Source organism: Notechis scutatus, chromosome Z, assembly GCF_049901735.1.
Source record: "Notechis scutatus isolate UNSWTSFEM ecotype Mainland chromosome Z, rNotScu1.2, whole genome shotgun sequence".
Lineage (NCBI taxonomy): Eukaryota > Metazoa > Chordata > Lepidosauria > Squamata > Elapidae > Notechis > Notechis scutatus.
This window is the reverse complement of record NC_142025.1, coordinates 6157308-6174405: the sequence shown is the minus strand read 5'-3', so window position 1 is coordinate 6174405 and position 17098 is coordinate 6157308. Positions and strand designations below refer to the sequence as shown.

At 43.5% G+C, this 17098-nt stretch overlaps 1 protein-coding gene across 7 annotated transcripts in view; it reads right to left on the bottom strand.

The window, feature by feature from the left end:
* Window positions 1-17098, bottom strand: part of LOC113419511 (sodium channel protein type 5 subunit alpha-like) — a 377390-nt gene that overhangs the window by 126614 nt on the left and 233678 nt on the right. For all 7 annotated transcript variants that reach the window (XM_087947846.1, XM_087947840.1, XM_087947841.1 and 4 more), the window contains one exon: window positions 9618-10088. In XM_087947846.1, coding sequence (XP_087803972.1) covers window positions 9618-10088 — 471 coding nt within the window. The remainder of the gene's footprint in view (window positions 1-9617; window positions 10089-17098) is intronic.

The following is a 17098-nucleotide window of genomic DNA, read 5'->3' as shown; positions in this document are numbered from 1 at the left end:
TTTTGCCCAAGTAGTAAAAACACAGATCCAGAATTTTTAAAACTATTGGATTTGCCATTGCAAGGCTTGTAATGACCCTGTCAGAAAAGCAACAGTAGTGGATATTTCAAAGACGACAGTAATTCATTATCAAAAGGGTTTATTGGGAGTGTCTTATTTGTATTTTTTTGCAGTCAAGGTTTTTTTTTTTTTTACACAAAGGGAAGCCAAGGAAAAGGTTTAGGTAAGATGAAATAACATGTCTATGAGATTAGGGGAAATTGTCAAATGCACAAAAAAAATTAGGTATCGATGAAGAGAATATTTGTAGTTCAGAGTTGAACTTTGGGGTCCTTGTTGCTCTTTCAGCTTGGTTTGTTTTTCTTCCAGACATTTTATTACCCAACTTGGTAATAGCAGTGTTAGGAAGGAGTGAAGTTTGCTTTCTGTTTATACACAAATGATTTGCCCTGTTGTTGTTAGTGGGAGTGTTGTTTTCTTCTTAGATTAGCAGCAAGATAAACACTAGACCAACAATCAAAAAGAAGCCACAGTGGCTCACGTGGTAACACACTGGGCCTGCACACCGCTGAAGTCAGCAGCTCCCCGGCTGGATTCCCGTGAGTGAATGGGCGTTGGTAGAAGTTATCCTGAATGCCCTTTCTATCTATGCTGCGAGAGAGCCCAGGATGGGTTGACTCCTTCCTATGACATCATTTAGCTGAGTCTCCACTAAGATATAAAAGCCAGCCCCCGGAAGAGACCCCAGCTTTGGCGAAGATACTTGACAGACTGAAAGGTGTCTCTGAAAGCACAAATGAATACAGAAATATGGCTTACCCTCTCCGGATGAATCAAGGGAGGGGCTGGGCTCTCTCGCAGCATTGATAAAAAGGGCGTTCAGGGTAACTTCTACCAATGCCCGTTCTCCTCCATGCTGCATCGATAGCCCAGGATGGGACATACCAAAGCTTGCATGTCCATGGGCGGGTCCTCGTCCGGCTCATCAAACCGACTGTTGAACCACTCATTGAAGCACCCGTCTGCCGAAGTTGCAGTTGCCGAGGCAAAGACATCCAGACGGTAGTATCTGATGAAAGGAGACGGAGATGTCCACGTGGCCACACAACAGATCTCCTCCAAGGGTACTTGGGTCACCCAGGCAGCCAAAGTGGCCGTGTTTCTGGTAGAGTGCGCCATCAGACTTCGAGGAACCGGAAGGGCCGCAGGTTTGTAGGCCTGCTCAATGCAAGATCTGACCCACCTGCTAATAGTAGGAGAAGAGGCCTTGTGCCCCAAGTGAGAAGGGAAAAGGAAACAAAATGGCTTCCGACTTCCTGAAGGAGGAAGTGCGCTTAATGGATATTCTAAGAGCCCTACCTACGTCTAGTGTGTGCCACTGCTGCTCTAAGTCATGGTGCGGGAGGGGGCAGAAGCCAGGCAACATAATGTCCTGGGGCCTGTGGAACAGGTGTTAGCCCTCAGAATAAATGAGGGGTCCAGACTGAGGACAACCCTATCATCATGAAAGGAACAAAGGTCCTGTCTGATGGAAAGAGCAGTGAGCTTGGATACCCGCCTGGCTGAAGTGATGGAAACGGGGAACACTACCTTCAGAGACAGGAAACAGAGAGACAATGTTCTAAGGGGTTCAAAGGGGGGCTTCGTAAGGGCATTAAGGACCACATGACGATCCCAGGAAGGATACCTGTGAACCACTGGTGGGTGCAGGTTGGAAGCCCCTTTCAAAAACCTCCTGACTGAAGGGTGATGGGAAAAGGAAGGAAGCGAACCCCATGAAAGAACCGAGGAGAGGGCCTCAACCTGCCTGCGTAAGGTGTTGGGGGCCAAACCTTTCTCCAGATCATGCTGAAGGAATCTAAGAACCTCTGCCAACTGGGCTAAAGCAGGAGAGAGAGACCCTCCCTAAGGCACCATCAGGAAAAGGCCTTCCAGGTGGCATCATAGATGCGCCTTGTGGAAGGTTTGCGAGATGCCAGGATAGTGATGATGACCCTTTCAGGAAGATCAGCCACCTCTAGCCGCTGCCGCTCAAGTGCCACATGGTCAGCTTGAGCCACAGGGGCTCCGGGTGGAGCAGAATCCCCTGATGAAGGGAGATTAGATGGGCTGGGATTCTCCAAGGAGAAGCTACCGATAGGTTGACCAGATCCGCAAACCAGGGCGTCCTTGGCCAATAGGGTGCCAGGAGGAAGAGCTCCGCTCTTTCCTCCAACATCTTCCGAATTACTGCCGGAATGATGGGGAGCGGGGGAAAGGCATAGAGGAGACTTTTGGGCCATCTGCATCGAAGGGCATTGGTCCCCTCTGCTCCCTGGCAAGGAAACCTGGTGAAGAATCTGGTGACCTGGGTGATTTGAGGAGTGGAGAAGAGGTCCACCTCCAGCGTTCCGAATCTGAGGGAAAGGTCCCTGAATAGAGATGGAGGAATGGACCATTCTGCCTGGTCGACTAGGCTCCTGCTGAGCCAGTTGGCCTGGGAGTTGTTGATCCCGGAGAAGTGGTCCGCCGAGATCGACAACAGGTGTTTCTCTGCCCATAACCCCAACCGTAGAGCCTCTCCCATGAGGGCTTTGGATCTCGTTCCCCCTTGCTGGTTGACATGAACCATGGCGGCCATGTTGTCCATAAGGACTAGAACATGAGAGCCGGTCACTGAGTGCTTGAAATGCTTGAGAGCTAGAAAAATGGCTCTGAGCTCTAGCCAATTTATGGGAAGGGCCTGCTCTGACCTGGACCAAGGTCCTGAGCTATCTGGCCCTGCATATAGGAACCCCAACCCAGGAGGCTGGCATCGATGATTATCACTAGCCTGTCTGGGACCCTGAAAGGAGTCCCTCCCAGATTAATAGGGAACACCACCAATTGAGAGATCTCCGGATTTGTGGAGGGAGCGGGACCTTGATGGATGAGTGGCTGGTTTCTGCCTGTTGGTAGGGAAGCAGGAACCATTGGAGTGGACGGGAGTGGAAAAATCCATGGCTCTGGAGATATGACAGGGTAATTTGCAGATCCCGACGGGCTGCATGGATGGAGGAGTACAGAATCAAAATGTTGTCCAAGTAGCATTGGATCCTCACTGGAACAGAAAGCAGAGATGCCATCAATGCTGCCAGAACCTTCGTGAAGACCCTTGAAGCCGATGAGAGGCCGAAGGGAAGTGCTCGATACTGGTAATGGGTATTCTGATAACAGAAACAGAGAAACGCGATGATGAGGCCAAATGGGGATGTGGAGGTAAGCCTCCATGAGATCAATGGAAGAGAGGAGATCGCCCTCCCGAACGCTCTCTAAAATAGAATGCAGAGTCTGCATTTTAAATTGCCTGTATTTTACAAATTGGTTGAGAAATTTTAGATCCAGGATGGTTCGCTACCCCTCCTGAGGCTTTGGGAATGATGAAAAGGCGAGAGTAAAGCCCATGTCCCCGTTGAGAGGGGGGAACAGGTTTGAATAGCTTGGATTTCAAGAAGGTGTTGAATGGCCTGATTCATGAGGTCTTGCCTTGAAATATCCCGAGAGACAGGACAGATCAAAAAAAAATTTGGGGGTGGTGGTGGTGGTATTAGGAAGTCCAATTGTAATCCTGAAATCCTGACCTAATAGTGCTGAGCACGCAGGCATCCGCCGTGACTCCTCCCATTTGGAGGCAATGAAGGCTAGGCGACCTCCGATGGGTGGGGAGAACAAGGGATTACTTAGAGCAACGGAAGGAACGACCCCCACCCTCCTGAAAGGGCTGTTTACCGGTATAAGGAGCTGGGCGATAGTCGGCTTTCTTCCCAGAGGAAGAGAGAATTTTACGTTTATCTCTGGTCTCGATGAGATAAGGTTCCAGAGCATCGCCAAAAAGCTTATCGCCTGCGAATGGAACTGAAACCAGCTTCCATTTACGGCGTGACTCTGCCTGCCAATTTCTGAGCCATAACAGTCTTCTTGCTGCTACTGAAGATGCCATGGCCCTAGATGCAAATTTGGCGGAATTGAGAGTGGCATCTGCAGTGAATTCCGCCGCTGCGATAATCTTATTAAGGCTTTGGTGAGACCGAAGGTCAGATGTAGGCAATCTAATCTGGCGCAGCCACCGTATGGATGCCCACGTGAGAGTGCCAGTAGATGAGAGCGAGGCCAGAACCGGAATGTCAACAGAAGGCACTGCCAGGGTATTGTCCAGGGTTGCGCTGACATTGTAGAAACGCTTATCCAGAGAAGATGGGCGAGGACCTGCCGAAGGGGAAGCGCACTGTTCCTTGACCATGTCCAGGAACAAAGTGGGAGAAGGCAAAACCCCTGCATGCTCTGCAGGCTTGGGGAAGAGTGAGTCTCCCTGGCTAGAGGGAATTCCTTGTGGCTTGGGAGCCACTTCCTCTGGTGACAGCTTGGCAGTGACCAAGGCCTTGCTGAGTAATGGCCTGAAGAGAGAAGGATTGAAGACCAACGCAGAGGATGTCTGCTCTGGGCGAGAGTCCTCTCCCTCTGAAAGATTTTGGTCAAGGATCTCGTCCTCTTCACGTTCTGAACGAGAGGAGTAACTGTGTTCAGATGGTGAAGCCCTTCCCTCCTCATCAACCTCCTCCCATTCTGGTAGAGAAGAATGGACCCTGAGGTCCTGGGGCCTGTGTAAATCAGGGTGATGAGGCAAGGAACTTATATAGATTGAGAAGGGAGAAGGGCCTGAACCCTTTCCAGAGGTCGAAGGATTTGCTTGAAGCCTTCAGCCAATCCCTGCCTAATGGCCAATGAGACAACATCTTGGCTATCCCCTGGTCTATGCTCAAAGGTAGAGGCCGAAGGCCGAAGGCTGCTGCTGTGGGAGTGAAGGTGGCTTCAGGCCTAGATTGAGAAGAGGTTAGAGGCCTGGAGGGAGGGGGAGGAGCATAGGGCCCAGAATAAGGCCCAGATCTGCTTAGATCCTGAGGATCATATTGTACTGCAAAGGCCTCAGGAGACCAGGATGGAGGATGGAAAGGCTCATAGATAACTTCTCCTCCCCTGGGAGGGCTTGGCTGGGGCCCACGGGTATCACCTGAAACCTGCTGTAGTTGCACTCCCTTCTGTTGAATAGTTCTGTTGAACTGCCTCTCTAGGGCTGCATGTCTGCGCTTTTCTGCCCTCAACTCAGCCTGAGTTGCCTTCTTAGGGGCGAGAGCCTTAGCTCTCATTTTAGCAGCCACCTCCCTCTGGACTGATTGGGTGCGTTGCCTACGACTTTTTCTCTTATTGGGTTTAAGAGACGGTTCCACTGGGGTGGAAAACTCTGCCTGATCCTTATCTTGCTCCATTTGAAGAATAAAGGCTCTTACGATGGAAAGAAACTGTTTGTAAATTTTTTGTATTAAGCCCCTTAGGGTATAAATTGGCCCCCGGGCTTACAAAATGGTCGCTCACCTCATGGTGGAAGGCTTCAATCCAAGATGGCCACTGACTATGGGAAACAGGCTCCGAGATCGAAGAATCTCTCCTTAGGCTATAAAGAGCCCCGAGTGAAGTCAGCAAAGGAAAGGGCAGCCTCTGGCCACATGATCAGCTGGGCGACGCTGGTATCGGTTTGCCGATCACTTTTTACGACCGCTCAAACCGCAGGCGTGGGGGAGGTCTACAGGCGCTGCCCAACTTCCCTGAACAGCGCTCTGGCAACGCTGCTCCCGACGTTGCAGGAGAGAGAGAGCCCTGCTCTCCTGGAAGAGCAGCTGCCCAGATCCTGGGGGCTGCTCAAAACGAGGAAAAACGGTACTGAAGATCGCTGGTGAGTGTTATCTAACAGAAGCTTTCAGAGACACAGCTACTGACAGAAAGCTGAGTCAAAAGCTGGGGTCTCTTCCGGGGACTGGCTTTTATATCTTAGTGCAGACTCAGCTAAATGACATCATAGGAAGGAGTCAACCCATCCTGGGCTCTCGATGCAGCATGGAGGAGAACAAACCACGGAGGGACAATTAAGAAGCCTAACGGCATTCAGGATACAGATAATACCACTTGAAAAATTTCCTTTCACAGAGGAAGCCAGCCACCTCAGTGATCCCTGGCTAAGACGTGCCCCACACTACACATATAAAAACAATCCAGTGAGAAGTAAACAACAGCCTAATCCAGGAACCAACAAGACTATTCTCACTACCACTGACAGAGCTAGCTACTTTAAGTGTGAAAAGATCACCAAAGACGCATACACAAACAGGTGCGTTCATTTCACAGTTTGTAAATTGTATGTGAGACATCTGTACTAGAAACCTTGTGACTGCTAGGACAGGAGATTATTTTAGAAAACTAGTAACTACCATAGCTTTTCAGGGAATCCACAATGGATAACTGCCTGTTGCAGAGGCATCTTAAAGTGAGGGCCAAAAACATAATAACAGAATTGGAAGGGACCTTGGAGGTCTTCTAGTGGCTAAAATGCAGTATTGCAGGCTAATTCTGCTGACTGCCAGGAGTTTGATCCTGATTGGCTCAAGGTTGATTCAGTCTTCCATCCTTCTGAGGTGGGTAAAATAAGGACCCAGATTGTTGGGGGGCAAGAGGCTGATATTGTAAATTGCCAAGAGAATACTTTCAAGCACTATGTGGTGGTATATAAGTCTAAACGCTATTGCTTTTAAGACTGCTATGTTTTTTAATATTAACATAAATTTCCCAGTGGGAATTATTTTAAAAATTATTATAAACTTGTTCCAACTAGACATATCTACCACAAAATTATTGTGGGTTAAAGAGTAATCAATACTTTGGTTATCAGCAATCTTTATAAAGAAATGGTTAGATAGGTTGTAGGCTAGTTTTGAGAAAACATCCTTAAAGAAAGCAACCACAATAATACCTCCTATTTTTGCCAAGAAACTGTTTTTCCCCTACTACTTACTTTCTCTCATGCTCTCGATTGTAAAATCAGTAATTTTCTTTATTTTCTTTATACTTTATTACAGGTAGCCCTTGATTTATAACTACAATTGTGGCCAAAATTTCTGTTGCTAAGTGAGATATTTGTTAAGTGAATTTTGCCCATTTTGTGATTTTTTTGTTGTTGTTAAATGAATCACTGCAGTTGTTAACTGAGTAAGTTGTTAAGTGAATCTGGCTTCCCCATTGACTTTGCTTGCCAAAAGGTCACAAAAGAGGATCACATGATGCTGGGACATTGCAACAGTCACAAATATGAACTAGTTGCCAAGCATATTAATTTTGATCATGTGATCATAGGGATGCTACAACAGTCATATGTGAAAAATGGTCATAATTCACTTTTTGCACCGCTGTTGTAACTTTAAACAGTCAATAAATGAACTATTGTAAGTTGAGGGCTAGCTATATAGAGTTTGGGACTAATAAAGGCAAATAAGCATTTTGAAAGCAAGCTTAGGAGACTGGGGTCAGGATGAAGGAATTAGACATGGAAATAGAAGTATTTGGTGAGATTAGAGATTATATTTCAACGATCATGTTGCAGAGAGGTTAAGAAAGGTATGAGTATGGCATTATTGCATGTATCTGCAAACCCTCAGTAGCTTATCAGACAGGAGACAGAGAAAGAAAGAACTCAAATGGAAGCAAAATTGAAGGAATTAAGCAAAGAGAGCTTAATGATTTGCTTAGCTACTACACTGTTCCAAATTTTCCAAGTCACTTTTAAGACAAGTTACAAAGCCTTGGCAATAAGCAAGATTCTAGAGGTAGTTATATTGGACATTTGTTCAGGCTTCAAGACCATTAAGAGGGACTCTGCTCTCATTTTTCACAATGCTCATACTATTCGGAACAATCTGGTAGAGCCTGATGGAATTCTGAGTTCTTTCTCCAAGGAGAGATTCACAGAGAATTCTCCGAAATCACAAGAATTCTAGCTGTCCCGTGTCTTTTTTTACTTGCATCATGTGTGTCTACAGTAATTACCTAATGATAGAAAGAGTATGAGAGACAGCGAGGAAGAAGTCTATGGAGAGGAGAGAGAGAGAGGGAAGGAGGGAGACTTTATGTAAAGAGAGAGAGAGAGAGAGAGAGAGAGACTCTATGGGGAGAATAAGAGAGAATCTATGTAAAAAAGAGAGAGAGAAAGAGAGAGAGATTATGGAGAGACAGAGAGAAAGAAACATAGAGAGGCTATGCATATTAGGATCCTATTTTGTTGCACAAGTCCCTATCCACTATTTCTCAGGGTATCTAAAACACACGGACATAAGAAACACATTTGTTCCCTTGTCTTTCTGAATTTATGCTTCCTGAATCAGCTACAACTACTGCCTGCATGTCATCCCCGAGCAACATTTCAGTCATCAGTGAGTATTTCACAGTGGTTAATTCTCAACATTGCAAACAAAAAAAATCTTTCAGATTTGATACCCAGAAGCTTTTTTGTGTTTTACAACTTGTGTAAACCATTCACAAACTATCAATATCCAACTCATAGCTTCATCCCAAAAGAATACAACATCAAATGGTGAATTTAAGTCCATTTCTACTTGTAAAGGCCTTAAAGACAACCATAAGACAATTTTTAAAAAATCTGTTTTGTAAGATTGTATTTGGACCACTATATCTTTTTAACTTTCATGAGTTCCAATCAAGGACTCTATTCATCCTGGTACTGAGAATTTTGTTTGGGGACCCTAAATTTCCACAGTGAACTACAGTTGTCATGATTCCTTGGAGAGAGGAACTAACTAACTGCTAAATTAATCTAGTTGCATAGTTGTGTCCTTGGAGAACACCATGGCAACCATTGCTGCTGTTATAAAGGGGGAAAGCTTGGTACTATAATATATAAAAGAGGAATTTATCACAGAAGGATATTCTAATTTTGGCATTAACATCTACCAATATCCGGAACAATTAAAGCTGTTTGCTGTTTGTGTCTCAATTTTGGATGGTTCTAATATTGTCCCACTCCAGGATCTCGAGTCTGCAAAATGGGTGCCACTCAATCACACAGGCAATGAGTGCAGCACAATTTGCCCACAAGCTGAGATCCTATATGATTCTGGGCTGGCTATTATCTATTTCTCCACAGCCACATCACTCTCTGCATCTGCTCAGCAAACCCAACAGATCACAAAATATTTCTATCCTGTACTATCTATGTATGAACAACCCTTTTCAAGCTGTTGTACATTCCAGGAGTGTTGGAACTACAATGGTTTCAGTTCCCAACCATGTTTGTAGAAGGCTATTCTGCAGCTTGCACCTCCTTTCTCATACTTCCCTAAAACTGCATCGACCACATCCATGTGTCAACTCATAAAATATTTCTCTGGTCTTTTAGAGTTGCCAGCAGAAAGGGAGAGCGGTAAGTAGTGCATTCCTTAAATGTTTTCATAGATAATTTCTAGGCGACCGAAGTTTCTGGCACACAAAATTATAACTGGAGAATATGACTGATGATTCTTGGCTATGGATGTGTCCCATTGGAGAATATGAATTATGATACACCCAGGAGTGTGGGGGAAACCAGGGTCAAGGGTGAAATGAATGATGTATCTCAGAATCAGCTACACCCAGATAGCACTAGAATGTTCACTCCTAATAAATCTTCTTTAAGCTCTGAAAGATCCAGCTAGAAACTCATGATTCAAATGGGAGTGACTGCCAGAGCCCTGACACCATGATTGGTTTAAGGAGAAACTTACCTGGTCGGTTTCGGTGAAGGTGCTTTGCTCATCATCTTCAATGTCCGACTCCCCCATAGCAATAGGGACACAAATGGACATGTTTGGGTTGGTCATAAAGTCATTATTGTGGTCATCAGACACCTGATGCCCCACTTTGTTGGTGGCAGCTCTGGCATTGCTGGTGTGGTTCTCCTTCTGGCTTTGCTCTTCTTTGACAAACTCATTAGCCATGTGGTTGTTGACGCAGTTGTGCAAGACGGGTTGGTTGTGGGTCACAAGCTTCATCATGGCTTTCTTTTCGGCAGTCGCTTTTGGTTGTCGAAGGACCCTACAGCAGAAATTCCACATGGAACGCTTGAGGTACTTCAGCCCTCGATTGATGCGGGCAAAGGCCAGCTGCAGGTTGTTCATCTCCCCATCTTCATCTGGTGCAGAAAGGTTGTCAGCACTAAAGGAGCTCAACAGTAAGGCAAGAAACAGGTTCAGCACCTGAAATGCAATAAAATACAAAGAAGTATTACCTGGATTTTCTCCTGCATTCTGTTGTTATGGTGAATACAGGCCACATCATCAATGCTAGATCGGACGATATTAACTAGTTTGTTAATGAAATGTCTGCAAAAAAACCACCCCCCTCAGAGAGCAGCAAAGACCCCACAGTGGGTATAGATATGCCCACCACATCAATAATATCAGAGACATTGATATCACAAAGAAATTCTGGAAATTATCTAGTCCAGTGATGGCTAATCTTTTCGTCATCATATATCAAAAGTGTGTGTATGCATGCCTGTACCCAGGGGTGGGATTCTACAAGTTCGCACCTATTCACTAGAACCACTTCTTAACATTCTAAGCAGTTCGGAGAACCGGTTGTTAGAAGAAATTACTGGCCTAATCCTGTAAGGAAGGCAGGAAGGAAACGTTCTGGTGTTGCTTACAGAAACTGCCTCTCCGTTAACCCTTATTACTTGGCAGGACTAGGCTTCCTGTCTCTGGAACTTCTCTGGAGTTTTTTCCCCTCCTTTGCTGGTACTTTGCTTGTGTGGAGTGACCATTCAAAGTTACAATGGCACTGAAAAAAGCGACTTATGACCATTTTTCATACTTACGACTGTTGCAGCATCCCCACAGTCATGAGAGGCCAGGCGAGGAGATGCGTGCCTTGATATGAGTGATATTGAGTTGGCCACGCCCAACCAATAACATGACCACCAAGCCACATCCACCCAGTCACATGATCACCAAGCCACACCCACCACCTAAGCCATGCCCACAGAACCGGTTGTTAAAAATTTGAATCCCACCCCTGCCTGTACCCATAGTGCAATGTGTGTGCAACTCCCCCCTGCACATGCACGCGCAACCCCCGTGTGCATGCATTGAGTGCTTCTGTGCATGTGTGCGCGACACCCTGTGTGCGCACCACCCCTACCCATGTATGCGTGTCTCCCCCCGCACATGCACAGCAGATACCTGACAATCAGCTGGCGGGGGAGTACATGCATGCGCAGTGGATCTGTTCCAGGTGGCGGTTTGCGTGATGGCAGAAATGGCTCTGCGTGCCACTTCCGGCATGCATGCCATAGGTTGGCCATCACGGATCTAGTCTATTTCTCTGTTCCATTCAGTATGCGCTAGATTATTGTCCACCTTCTGCTTAATAATTTAAGTAATGAGCAGCCCACCCAATATACAAATTCCCATTGTTTTACTACTGGAAACAAAGCATTGAATCTCTGTCTGGTTCAGATAAACATGAATTTTTTTATATATACATAATTTTTATTATTATTATTTTCATTTTATTAAATATATATTTTAAAAGGAAGAGAAAAAGTAATACAGTGATATAAAATAAGAAGCAGAAAAAAAGAAAAACCAAAAAGGAAGCTAGCAGAGCAAGAAAGGAAAAAAAGTAAAAGGAAAGAAAAAAGAAAGAAAGAAAAATACAAAGTAGCTGCTTTGGATCTGTTTTACAGCTGCGACAATTACAATTTTATGCTTACCTCTTACATTACGGTTACAGCTAGTCCTCAACTTACAACTATTTGTGTAATCATCACAATCTTTTAACGACCCAATAATCCCTTGCAGTGCGGAGTCTGGGCAACTGAATGGAGCTGAGTGTTTACTGGCCAGATGCCCTTCCTGTCACCAATGCGGAGTTTTGTTGAGCAGATATATTCTAATTGTGCCCAGAAAGAGAAATATGTGCCTCTATCTAGGATCGAACTCACAGCCTCCAAATTGTGAGGTGAGAGCTCCAGTTTTAGGCATTGTACCACTCTGAAATGGTATTTAGCAGGTTCTGACCAGTTCTGGAGAACCGGTAGTGGAAATTTTGAATAGTTCAGAGAACCAGCAAATCCCACCTCTGACTGGCCCCGCGCCCATCTATTCTCTGCCTCCCATCGAGTCCAGCTGATTGGCTGGGTCTCCTTTGGTTGCCCTGCACAGGAGAACGGAGCTGGAAAGCAGGTTAGTAGGTGGGAGGGAATGGGATTTTGCAGTAACCTTTCCTTCCACACCCACCAAGCTACGTCCACCAAGCCACACCATACTAACCAAGCCATGCCCACAGAACCAATAGTAAAAAAAAATTGAATCCCACCAGCGGTACCACTCTCTAGGCCACCAAACCACAACTATTTCTTTAATGACTGTTTAAAATTACAACAGCACTAAAAAGTGTTTTTCATATTAATGACTGTTGTAACATCCCCATGGTCACATGATCAAAGTTTGGATGCTTGGCATTGTTGCAGTGTCCCAGGGTTATGTGATCACCTTTTGCAATGGGAAACTGGTTCACGTAAGAACCTGGTTACCAACTTAACACATGCAAAGATTCACTTAACAACTATGGCAATAAGTCATAAAATGAAGCAAAACTCACTTAACAGCTGTCTTGCTTAGCAACAGAAATTTTGGGCTCAATTACGGTGTTAAGTTAGCAACGACCTATACAACCTAGCTCTCTTCTATCTTCAACCTATCCTGTCTAAAACCATAAATTACAAGTTCATTTTTCCTGTTTCATACAAAAAGTCTATATTGTAAGGGATTTCCAGTCACAATAAAAATGGGTATTGACTTTTCTCTGATCAAATAAATCAATTCAGCCATCTCAGCAAGTTCCATCATCTTTACCAATCATTATTGTGAATAAGTGCTGAATTTTTCTGTTGATTTATACAATAATTTTGCTGCAGTTATCTTGTAAAAAAATGAAGTTCCATAACTTTTTAATAATTGTTTGTCCACCAAACCCAGAATTTCCTAGCTTTTTAAGTTCCTATTCTTTGGAACACACACAAAAAATGTCCCCTCTTGTTGTTCATGTTTCCTATATAATGGGCCTTTATACATTTCAGACAATTTCTCTAGTGCATATACCATTGGAATAACATTTTATCAACATTTTCTTTTGGATTATAACGTAGTGTAAATTATTATCTTTTCAGCCACATATTTCTCATTGTTCTATCTGTATATTATAACTAAAATTTTAATCTGCATTAACATACTTTCCTTTTTTCTTCTTCTTGTTTCAAATTTCAATAAAAGTTTACACATTTTAGCACTTACATCTTCATCATTTGCACACAATTCTATTTCAAATTTATTTTTATAATGTTCAAAAAAACCAGAAATTAATTTGTGTATTTTAAATTTTTCTAATACTATAAAGTAAACAAGAGAACCATTGACAACTATACCGATATCAGTATCAAACCTGAGGGACTGTAACCTCCCAGTTGTTTCTACCCATCCAATCCAACAGCATGCTGGAGACTGGAATGGCATGGACATTGGAGGAACTGAATACAGGTAGTTCTTGATTTACAACAGTTCATTTGGTAACATGACCAGTTTTCATACTTGGACTGTTGCGACATCCCCATGGATACATGATCAAAGTTTGGACTCTTAACAACTGACTCATATTTATGATAGTTGTAGTATCTGCCCCTCAATCATCTCATTATGTACTATATTTCCTACTCAGTATTTCGGGAATCAAAACGAACAAGAGAGGAGAGAATGGGCATCCTTATTGTGTTCTTTTTTATATATATGTCTTACAGGATTTTGCTAGATGTCCACGAACAATTGTGCTTTCTGTGAAGTGTAAATCAATCTTACCCATTTTATAAAATTATCTCCAAAAATCACAGCTGTACTGTAGTTTAACAGCTCAAATTGTCAAAGGCCTTCTCTGCATCTGAGAAAATCAATGTGGCTTGCTTTTCATTATGGGAAATATTAGAACATTTCTAATATTGTTCTTTAACTGTCTTTTAGGTAAAAATCCACATGGATCTTCATAAATAAACTCTTGCAAAATTATTTTCATTCTATCAGCTAGAATCGTTGGCAGCAACTTGTAGTCAATATTCAGTAATGATAACGGATCTGGTTAAAGTAAAATCCTGTCCTTCTTTAGATGTTAATGCTATACAAGTAGTCCTTGAGTAACGACCACAATTGAAACCCAACATTTTCTGTTGCTAAGTGAGACATTTATTAAATGAGTTCTGCCCCATTTTACGACCTTTATGCCACAGCTGTTAAATGAAACACTGTGGTTGTTAAGTTATTGACATGGTTGTTAACTGAATAGGCTTCCCCACTGTCACAAAAGGGGTTCACATAACCCCAGGACACTGGAACTGTCATAAATAGATGACCATTGCCAGGAATTTTGATTAGACTGGGGATGCTGTAACAGTTGAGTGAAAAACAGTCACTAGCCACTTTTTTCAGTGCTGTTGTAACTTCAAATGATCATTAAATGATTATTATTAATCTTGTCATCACTCCTTATCACCCATCCCCTCCCACTTGTGACTGTATGACTTTGTCACTTGTATCCTTATGATTTATATTGACTGTTTCCTAGTATGCTTTGGTTGCTTATTGTATCCTATGACTATCATTAAGTGGTTGTACCTGATGATTCTTAACTCTTGATGAATGTATCTTTTCCTTTATGTACACTGAGAGCATTTGCACCAACAAATTCCTTGTGTGTCCAACCACACGGCCAATAAAGAATTCTATTCTATTCTATTCTATTCTATTCTATTCTATTCTATTCTATTCTATTCTATTCTATTCTATTCTATTCTATTCCATTCCATTCCATTCCATTCCATTCCATTCCATTCTTCTGTTCTGTTCTGTTCTGTTCTGTTCTATTCCATTCCATTCCATTCCATTCCATTCTTCTATTCTATTCCATTCCATTCTTCTATTCTGTTCTGTTCTGTTCTGTTCTGTTCTAGTCTGTTCTATTCTAAATGAACTGTTGTAAGTAGCGGACTACCTATTGCAGCCTCTTTTCTACTCTCTGAAATACAGTGAATTAAGTTTTGCAGCAGCATTTTAATACAAGGCCGAGACTTATGAAAGAAGTTCTCAACATGTGACCACATAAGCCCAGAATTACAGTATAATAAACCATGTTGATCATTAAACCTAGTGCCCAATGGATTTGCTCAGAGATGGTATTCAGCAGGTTCTGATCAGTTCTGGAGAACCGGTAGAGGAAATTTTGAGTATTTTGGAGAACCGGCAGATACCACGTATGACTGGCCCCACCCTCATCTATTCTCCACCTCCCATTGAGTCCCAGCTGATTGGCTGGGCCTCCTTTGGTTGCCCTGCACAGGAGAACGAAGCTGGAAAGCAGGTTAGTGGGAATGGAGATTTTACAGTATCCTTCCCCTCTCATGCCTACCAAGCCATGCCCACCAAGCCACGCCCACAGAACCGGCAGTAAAAAAAAATTGAATCCCACCACTGGACTTGTTCAATGACTGCAATTCTGGCCCTTCTCTGTTGTGGTTATTAAGTGACTGCACAAATCATTAAATGGAATGTGGGATATTTCAAGTGCTGAGGAAGATCTTGAGAGCAGAATGGGCCAGCTCTCCATGGCCAGCTCACCGTGGGACAACTTAATAATTTAAAATAAATTTTAAAAAATGTAATTTTTGTCGTTCGCATTTCATTCGTTCCCCCCTTTTCCATCCCTTCTTTAATGATTCTATTCCACCATTTCTTTGATACTAGTGCAATTCTTGTTTGGCAGCGAATTGTCCCAGGGCAGGTTGGCTGTGGTGAATTTTCACAGACCGCCCTTGGGAGGCCCTGTGAAGACCCAGCATGCACTTCCCAGTAAATATGTGGCCTTAATGGTGCGGCAAAAAAGATCAGGCATGGTCACATTATGACCCAATCAATGACCAACATAACTTACAACCATAATTATAGGGCCGATTATGTAAGTCCAGGACTACCTGTACAGAGGAATAGAGATTATGAACAGACCTATAGTAATAAAAGGAAATTTCTGAAGCTATAAAAGAGACTACACTACCTTAGCATCGAACTGTCTAATGAGACAAAGCTTTTGAAGGATGAACTGGATCATTGTACTATATGCAATTTGTTCTGAAAACTTTTTAGACTAATGAGCAGAGTTAAAAGGCAAGTTTCAAAGAATGTCAAAAACCTGAATGTAATCAATCTTTGGAGAAAGACACCGAGAGGAAATTGAATACATTAGATGCTTTCTTATGCTATGTAAGCAAATAATGCACACCTGTGCCAGGCCTCCATTCCCCTTTTTCCCAGGAGAAAAAGTACCATACAGCTATTTCTTGATTTACAACAGTTCATTTTGTTACACAAAAAATGTGAACATGACCATTTTTCACAGTTACAACCCTTGCAGCATCCAGTGGTGGGATTCAATTTTTTAACCTACCGGTTCTGTGGGCGTGGCTTGGTGGGCATGGTAGGGGATGGTTACTGCAAAATCCCCCTTCCCTCCCCACCCCACTAACCTGCTTTCCAGCTCCGTTCTCCTGTGCAGGGCAACCAAAGGAGACCCAGCTAATCAGCTGGGAATCGAGAGGCGGAGACTAGATGGGGCGGAGCCAGTCAGAGGCGGGATTTGACAGTTATCCAAACAACTCAAAATTTCTGCTAATGGTTCTCCAGAACTGGTCAGAACTGGCTGAATACCACCTCTGGCAGCATGCCATGATCCTGTGATCAAAATGAAGACATTTGGCAACTGGCTCATATTTATGACAGGTGTAAGTATCCTAAGGTCACACAATCACTTTTTGTGACCTTCTAACAAACGAAGTCAACAGAGAAGCCAGATTCACTTAACAACCGTGTTCCTAATTTAACAACTGTAGTGATTCACTTAACAGCTGTAGCAAGAAATGTCATAAAACGAGGCAAAAATCACTTAGCAAATGTCTCACTTTAATGACAGAAATTTTGGGCTCAACTGTGGTCGTACGTCGAGGACTGCCTGCACTATGGTTCACACTCTGCCCAAACCCTAGCCCAAATTCTCTTCCACTGAACCCCTGTTAGTCCCTCCCGTATGGGAAATTTAAAAAAAAAACTTGTTTTAGGATTCCTCGGCCTATGGCGAAAGATCAGTCATTGGGGTCAGCACCTTGCTTTTC